This window comes from Dufourea novaeangliae, unplaced genomic scaffold (assembly GCF_001272555.1).
Source record: "Dufourea novaeangliae isolate 0120121106 unplaced genomic scaffold, ASM127255v1 scaffold69, whole genome shotgun sequence".
Classification (NCBI taxonomy): domain Eukaryota; kingdom Metazoa; phylum Arthropoda; class Insecta; order Hymenoptera; family Halictidae; genus Dufourea; species Dufourea novaeangliae.
The window spans coordinates 229993-238007 of record NW_015373949.1 but is presented as its reverse complement, the minus strand read 5'-3'; the positions used below and the strand labels follow the sequence as shown (position 1 = coordinate 238007).

The following is an 8015-nucleotide window of genomic DNA, read 5'->3' as shown; positions in this document are numbered from 1 at the left end:
GTGAACAGCATGTGGATGCGAATATAATGTATATGTGTATATAGATATATACCAATATACATATATACTTATGTATGTACTTCCGTCCATGCTGCGTGATTCCAATAACCTCTTGTAAAATTTACTTATGTGTAGAATACAGTGGCATATTTGTTACACGTACAAATGTACCTGTTTGTAAATAGTTTTTGTAATGTATAAAATTTAGTGCATGAAGTAAAATGATTTCGGAAATGAGTGTAAAAATTACTGAACACAAAATAAACGTTACTACCGTAGATGATCCTTACGAAGTGGAAAAATGCGGCAAGTGGATTGATGCATATAATTTAAATAAGGTTTGAATGATTTATCTATGTGATGGATATTTCATAATTTAAAATTGTATAATTAAAGTGTATGCAACATTTAATTTTCAACTCTATTCCCCGTCCTCAACAACATTAAAATACTCATTGTAAAGGTTATATACATCTGTCATCATACTTTTATTCAATAACACTTATAAATGCTATAATATTTTACAATAAATGAATGTATACTTATCAGTATATACAAACAGGCTTCTTTTGCAAATATGAAATATTTTTAGGTATGCTTACAATTTCCTGATAACCTGTTACCTGATTCTGTACAAATTGCATTACGTTTGGAAAATCGTATCAATAAGAAAGTATACATTTTGGGAGATACTTCTTGCGGTACTTGTTGCGTAGATGAAATATCAGCTCAACATATGAATGCAGATGGCATAATACATTTTGGACACGCTTGTTTAAATCCTACTACTCGGTTATCAGTATTTCATGTGTTACCAAAAACAGAAATTAACATGATAGAAGTTATTGACAAATTTACATCTCATTTTCAAGACACATGCAAAAGAATTTTATTTTTTTATAATGTTGCATATGCACATAAAATTGGTAAGTTCTATGACATTAAGAATATATCAAAGTTTGAATTAATTGATTTAAATGTTATTAGAAATACATTTTACTTACAGAAGGTATATACGAAGTGCTAAGTCCACTTTATAAAAATTTAATCTTTTCATCATTAAACTGTACTTCCAATGTGGAATTCACAGATGTTAAAGATAATATGTCTACAATAATCTTAGGCAGAAGCTTTAAATTAGAAAAAGGATATAAAATAGAAGATTATGAGGCATTTTTCCTTGGAAGTGGTGATAAAACATTCACCACATTAGAAATAACAATTCCTGCAAAAAAATGGTACTATTTTGAAAATAGTAGTATCACTGAATACCAAGCTTTAAGTACTCCATGGTTAAAAAGAAGAAGGTTTTTAATTGAGAAATTAAAAGATGCTAAAGTTGTTGGAATTGTTGTAGCCACATTAGGCATTAAAGATTACCTGAAAATATTATCAATGATTAAAAATATTCTTAAACAGAAAAATAAAAAATCTTATATTCTAAGTGTAGGTAAAGTGAATCCAATGAAACTTGCTAATTTTCCAGAGGTATGTAAATGGTAATAGTCGTAACTTTCACTTGAAACAACGGTAATATTTTGAAAACGTATTATACATTTACAGATTGATGTTTTTGTTATGATAACATGTCCTGAAAATGAAGTATTTGATTCTAGAGAATTTTTAAAACCAATACTTCTGCCTTATGAAGTAGAACTAGCATTTAATAGTTCGAGAGAATTGCACACGGAATATTATATGGATTTTAGACAAATACTTCCTGGAGGATTGAGTTATGTAGATTTTAAAGCATCAACAAATTCAGACATTTCATTAATTACTGGTAAACTTAGAGATTGTGATGAAAATCTGCCATGTACAGATAAAATGAATGCATTAGCAATTAAAGATTCAGGTACTTTATTTATATATTATAAAAATTAATCACTCAGTGAATATTCCTTCAATAATGTTATTTTAATTGAATTAGGTGTTGTTGCAATTGGAAAAGCAGGAGCTGAATTTTTACAGAATAGAGCATGGAAAGGGCTTGAACAAAGATTAGGAGAAGATACAGTACATTCAGCAGTAATTGGTCGATCTGGTTTACCAAGCAGTTATGATAGTGAACCTCTTTCTATACGAACAAACAACAATTGAACATAGTGTTATTGTTTGTAGGATTTCAGGCACGGTATCTTTATTTGACTAAACAAGTAAAAAATCGTTTAGTCTCTGAACAACTCATTAAATATAATAATTTTAATGTATAATTGATAATTTGAAATTGAAATCTTGAAATACAATGTATATAATTTTGTGCTTATACTAATGTATATTGTTTAATTTAAAGTCATTTCATTTATATAATTTTGTTTATATTATTACAAGTTCAACAAGTAGAACAATTCTTACAAATCTATGTATCGTTGTCAACACAGTGTATTTTTTTGACCGAACACGTGGCACATTTCGATGTAAACGCAAAGCGAGATATCGATATAATTCTACTTACATACATACATGTATGATCAGCTGTGCTCTTCTGTCATATCGCAATGCTAATACATGCCAGAAAAGTGTGTTGTGACTATCTTGTGATAATGTAAAGATATTTTTAAAAATGAATTTGTTCTACGTTGAAAGTTCAATTATTTGTATGATATTTATCGTTTTTGGTGCGTGTTCTGTGGTGTTAAATGCGGAAGAAACTTCTAACCTGAAACATGACAATGTCACGTTGGATAATAAGAACAGCACATTACAAATTGATACGCAGACAAATTTGAGTACCAATACGTCGATAGAAACAGATGCATCTGAAAAATCCGATAGCAGTAATTTGAAAATAAATCCTACTATATCAAACGTAATAGATGCTAAATCTCAAACTATATCTACAAGTACAGTTCGACTTGATCATGACGTTAATGATGAAACAACTGAAAAAGTTAATACAGTCACGACAAATATTATTAATGACCAAAATGGAACTGCTGTGCCAGATTTTGCAGTTACATCACAGAATTCAGATATCAGCAATGCAACAAATACGAGTACAACAACTATTACACCAGCAGAACCAGTATTGCCTGACAAAGGATCTGCGGAGGAAGAACACAACAGTTCTATGTCCATATTTTTTGTCCTTTGTGTCCTAGCCTTAGGCATTTTACTTATACACCTCATGCTACAAACAAACTTTCAATATTTACCTGAATCTGTAGTAATTGTCTTTTTGGGAGGAGCTATTGGTATGATTATAAATCTTATGTCAAATCAAAATATAGCTAATTGGAGGAAAGAAGAAGCCTTTTCTCCAACTGCTTTCTTTCTTGTACTCCTCCCACCTATCATATTTGAATCAGGATATAATTTGCACAAAGGAAACTTTTTTCAAAATATTGGAAGTATCTTAGTTTTTGCTATATTTGGTACAGCAATCTCAGCATTTGTCATTGGTGCTGGAATATATTTGTTAGGATTAGCTCAGGTAGCATATAAACTTAGTTTTGTTGAAAGTTTTGCATTCGGATCCTTAATATCTGCAGTAGATCCTGTTGCTACTGTAGCTATATTTCATGCCTTAGATGTGGATCCAGTATTGAACATGTTAGTTTTTGGAGAATCTATTTTAAATGATGCAATTTCTATTGTATTGACCACATCTGTATTGGAATCTAATAATGCATCAACAACTAGTGAAGCCATCATTCTTGGCTTAAATAGATTTTGCCTTATGTTTTTTGCTTCTGCGGGCATTGGAGTTGTCTTTGCTCTAATCAGTGCATTGTTACTTAAACATGTGGATCTTAGGAAAAATCCTTCTCTTGAATTTGGACTTATGCTGGTATTTACCTATGCACCATATGTATTAGCAGAAGGCATACAATTATCTGGTAATATTTTAAATGTTTAAATTTATTGTTACACTATTATAAAGAAATACATAGACAATTTAATTTTGTTTTAGGTATTATGGCCATTTTATTTAATGGGATTGTAATGTCACATTATACCCATTTTAATTTATCGACTGTTACTCAAATTACAATGCAACAGACTATGAGAACTTTAGCATTTATTGCTGAAACTTGTGTGTTTGCTTATTTGGGGTTAGCTTTGTTCAGCTTTAGACATCGGGTAAAATATTATTTACAGAATATTATCATTATTTTGTGTATATTGTATTTTTATACTGATTTTATTTCAATCACAGGTTGAACCAGCATTAATCGTATGGTCCATAATTCTCTGCCTTATTGGTAGAGCTGCAAACATCTTTCCCTTAGCTCTTCTTGTAAATCGTTTTCGAGAACATCAGATCACTAGAAAAATGATGTTTATAATGTGGTTTAGTGGTTTGCGTGGTGCCATTTCTTATGCTTTATCACTTCATTTGGATTTCAGTGATGAAACACGACACGTGATCATCACAACTACATTAATTATTGTATTATTCACAACATTAATATTTGGTGGTTCTACCATGCCTCTGTTAAAGTTCTTGAGAGCAGAAAAAAAACAAAAGAATAATAGTAGAAGAAAGAGAAAGGATAAAGAAGTTTCTTTAAGTAAAACTAGAGAATGGGTAAGTTCGTGTATATGTAAATCTATGTATGTAAATATAATAAAGATATTTAAAAATAATTCAAAAATATATGTATGTTTCATGTAGTATATTTTATTATAGGGTCAAACAATAGATTCCGAACACCTATCCGAGCTTACCGAAGAAGAGATTGAAGTATCTTTTCTCCAATCACGAATTCGTGGCTTCGCAAGATGGGATTTAAAGTTCTTCATTCCTTTCTTCACAAGGAGGTTTACCCAACAAGAATTGAAAGACTGTAAATCACAAATGACAGATCTGACAAATCAATGGTATCAGGCTATTCGAATAAGTCCTATGGAATCAGATGATGAAGTAACTACTGCTTCAACAGCACAACTAAATATAAATTTATCTGGGGATAGTAGGAATCAAGTTCATGGAAAACAAAACAAAGGACGTCCAAGTCACGGGTCTATATTAAGTATATAATTTATTATTGTGCGATATGCTAAGTGTGCTACCAATGCTGTGCTTATATGTGAACGTACATAAGCGTTTATTGATAGTAATGTTCACTATAATTTGAAGAGAATATTTTCTGTATGTATTTAAAAATCCGAGTTCGTCCAGTTTTCCTAATTTTTATTCAACTGAAACAGTATTCTACATGATACATGATAAGACAAAGAAATATACAAAGGATTATTTACAAAAAAAAATTGAGATACTATTGATAAGATAAAGAATTTGTTGGCTTTAGCAAATTGCTTAAAATTGTTGTGTGACTATAAAAATTTATCGACCACAATGGTTTGGTCTTTAAAATATTTGCTTTGCTCTGAGGGCTTGTTGTAGGTGGAGGACTGTATTTGAAATGCATTACGGTTCTGAATAATTAATCAATTTCTAATTAATTTACAGAACGGACGAGGATTGGTCTGACTAATAATCGAATTTGTAAACAATCTTTTAGTTGTCTCGTCAATTTAAAGTATTGTTGTATCAAAACGTATATGTTACATAAAAGTGTTACATTATTAGATATTAGCACAATATTATTAATGTGGAACTTATAAATGAGAAACAAGTTCTTACATTCTATCGAGAATTTAGTTCCTTCTTAGTTTATTAGAAATAATTATGTAATCTACTGAAGTGGAGACACGTGTGATATTCTTAAAAACATTTAAATTTCTGCACAAATATAACGTATATGTATAAGTCTTTATACACTAGTTATGCCGCATATGAAGCAAAATAAGTATTTATACAAAATGTAGGACTCAATGGCACTAAGAACTTAACGTTACAATGTGTGATTAATTTAGCTTCATTAAAATAATGTTTGCTCTTTAAATCCTTGCAAAATTATACGATATTTACGTGTATTATAATATTTCAGTTATTTTATATGTAGATCATACAATAAACATGTCATAATAGGATATTTACTAAGGTCTCTTTTAACAATTTTAGAGCATTAAATGTGTATTACTTAACATATCAGTCTATTATACGTTCGAATAGTACTTCGATAAAACTTCTATTCTTAAAGAAATTCTCATTTCGTGATTGAAATTTAATTTCATTCTTGTTATTAATCTTATATTTTCTTTTTATTATTATGTACAGAATTTGTAAATATCCTATTATACTATTAATATATTTTTATATAAAATTATTATCTTGTATATGTACGATACGTTTAATGCATTGCATAACAATTTTCAGAACATGAAAAGTGTTCTTTTCATTTGGATATGTTATATCCTACAGAAATTATATGTATCTTACATTTTAAATTGAATTAATTCGCACACTTATATAATATGTCAATACAGAATCTCTTCCTAATCTGACAAAAATAGTTCCGTTGCTTTTTATCAAAAGTTAATTATTCACAGGGAAGGGAAATGTCCTGTTGTTTTCTGCATTTCTCTCGTATCATATCAATTATGAAAGAAAGAATGAAAGCGGACGTAACTTCCTGTTTCCGTGCAGCGCAGCATTAGTCTATCATGTGAAACTGAATTACTGTAATTAATTGTAAACAAATATCTAACCGAAAATTAGCCAAAGTGGAATGTTTCTTTTAATTAATGTTAATTTATGATTTTAAAAGTAATATACGATTTTATACACCGTATAAAAATATCCATGATACATCTATAGACAATAAAAATGATATAGTTTTCATAATAAATTATTGATTCCGAAACGGAAGAACTTCTTTGTTGGATTGAGAAGCTATGATAACGGTGACAAGGAAAAGAAAGCTCATATTGCTCGTTTTATTTTACTGTGAATTTATTTTTGATATCATATATCGATCTCGGGACGTGGGTAAATGGGTCTGTTATCTTATTTTTCTGCGGCAGGGCACATAACGGAGGCAGCGTCTAAAACATCAAATCCGTTTATTTGTTCGACTCATTACCGCTACTTTTATTATGTTACGTTTTCTTTTTATGCCTCATCTGGTCGTACATCGAGTGACTGGAGCACGAGGCACGTTTTTTGTGAGAATATTTTTATAAATTACGATCTCTTGGGACTTCGCAACACACAATTTACAAACTATTGGTTTCCTCTTTTTCAAGGTACACCATGGTAATGTCGTATGAGATAGATTGCTTTTTCTTTCTTTTTTTTTTTACAAGGATTAGGGCACTTCTATTTTTCACGCTTCCAACTTTATTAAACGCAATTTCTTTTTTACCGATGGTTGTCGTTCAAATTCTATTTGGCCAACGTTAATATATCAACGAACGTTATTACCCTTTCTACTGGTACTGAAGTATTGTCTATAAGCACGTTAAGACACACTTGCCCCCCGTTCGTCGATGCTCCAGTCAATTTAAGTTACACACACATCCTCCGCACGAATGGTATTTGCGCATTGGGTTACCGTTTAATAACGTTCTAAAAATGATCATCACGTATTAAGAGCGTCTAGACGCGCTCTTATTGGATAGTTAATAATTCATATTAATGCTCAGTACGGTACATGGTGTGTATGTACAACATCGAGCGATCGGCTAAGCATGCACAGTTAAATGATCGCTATAACGCTACGACCAGTATGCCTATGTACCAATCTATAAGAGTAGAATATTACACTCCGATCTCATCAATTTATTACAGGACAGCTCCAATGGATTATAAACATCGACCGAATCGATCGTGTTACGCGTTGTGTATGTGTAATCCGTTGGAGCCGTATCACTCGCTCTCTCTCTCTCTCTCTCTCTCTCTCTCTCTCTCTCTCTCTCTCGAGCATTCGTCTAAATCGTCGACGTTTAATAATGCAGACACTCCGGTCTAAAAACGTGTAAAACCCCCCGAATATATTTTTCAATATTTACAGTATCTCATAGACGCGTGTCACACACACGCCGCAAGCTTACGTAATATAACTTGGTGTTCGGTTTGAAATCATTTCCTGTCCGCTGTTTTTTTTCCCTTTATTATTTTTTATCAAACGCTCAGAAACTGTCTTCTTTTCGCCGGTTTACTCGTT

At 31.0% G+C, this 8015-nt stretch overlaps 2 protein-coding genes across 2 annotated transcripts; both read left to right on the top strand.

Moving 5' to 3' along the window:
• Nucleotides 1-223: 223 nt before the first annotated feature.
• On the top strand, nucleotides 224-2129 carry LOC107186137 (diphthamide biosynthesis protein 2). The gene is made up of 5 exons (XM_015573949.1): nucleotides 224-338; nucleotides 593-926; nucleotides 1007-1488; nucleotides 1564-1855; nucleotides 1931-2129. The coding sequence occupies exons 1-5, from the start codon at nucleotides 234-236 to the stop codon at nucleotides 2098-2100; spliced, it is 1383 nt and encodes a 460-aa protein (XP_015429435.1). The 5' UTR covers nucleotides 224-233; the 3' UTR covers nucleotides 2101-2129.
• A 386-nt stretch (nucleotides 2130-2515) lies between these two features.
• On the top strand, nucleotides 2516-5190 carry LOC107186129 (sodium/hydrogen exchanger 8). Its single transcript, XM_015573940.1, has 4 exons — nucleotides 2516-3839; nucleotides 3914-4083; nucleotides 4160-4531; nucleotides 4634-5190. Exons 1-4 carry the CDS (start codon nucleotides 2564-2566, stop codon nucleotides 4982-4984), a joined length of 2169 nt encoding a protein of 722 aa, XP_015429426.1. The 5' UTR covers nucleotides 2516-2563; the 3' UTR covers nucleotides 4985-5190.
• Nucleotides 5191-8015: the final 2825 nt, after the last annotated feature.

Coding starts and splice junctions, on each gene's coding strand:
- LOC107186129 (XM_015573940.1), top strand. CDS start 2,564: ATGAATTTGTTCTACGTTGAAAGTTCAATTATTTGTATGATATTTATC. Junction 3,840..3,913: donor AGAAGGCATACAATTATCTG/GTAATATTTTAA, acceptor ATTTTGTTTTAG/GTATTATGGCCATTTTATTT. Junction 4,084..4,159: donor TGTTCAGCTTTAGACATCGG/GTAAAATATTAT, acceptor TTTCAATCACAG/GTTGAACCAGCATTAATCGT.
- LOC107186137 (XM_015573949.1), top strand. CDS start 234: ATGAGTGTAAAAATTACTGAACACAAAATAAACGTTACTACCGTAGAT. Junction 339..592: donor ATGCATATAATTTAAATAAG/GTTTGAATGATT, acceptor AAATATTTTTAG/GTATGCTTACAATTTCCTGA. Junction 927..1,006: donor TGCATATGCACATAAAATTG/GTAAGTTCTATG, acceptor TTTTACTTACAG/AAGGTATATACGAAGTGCTA.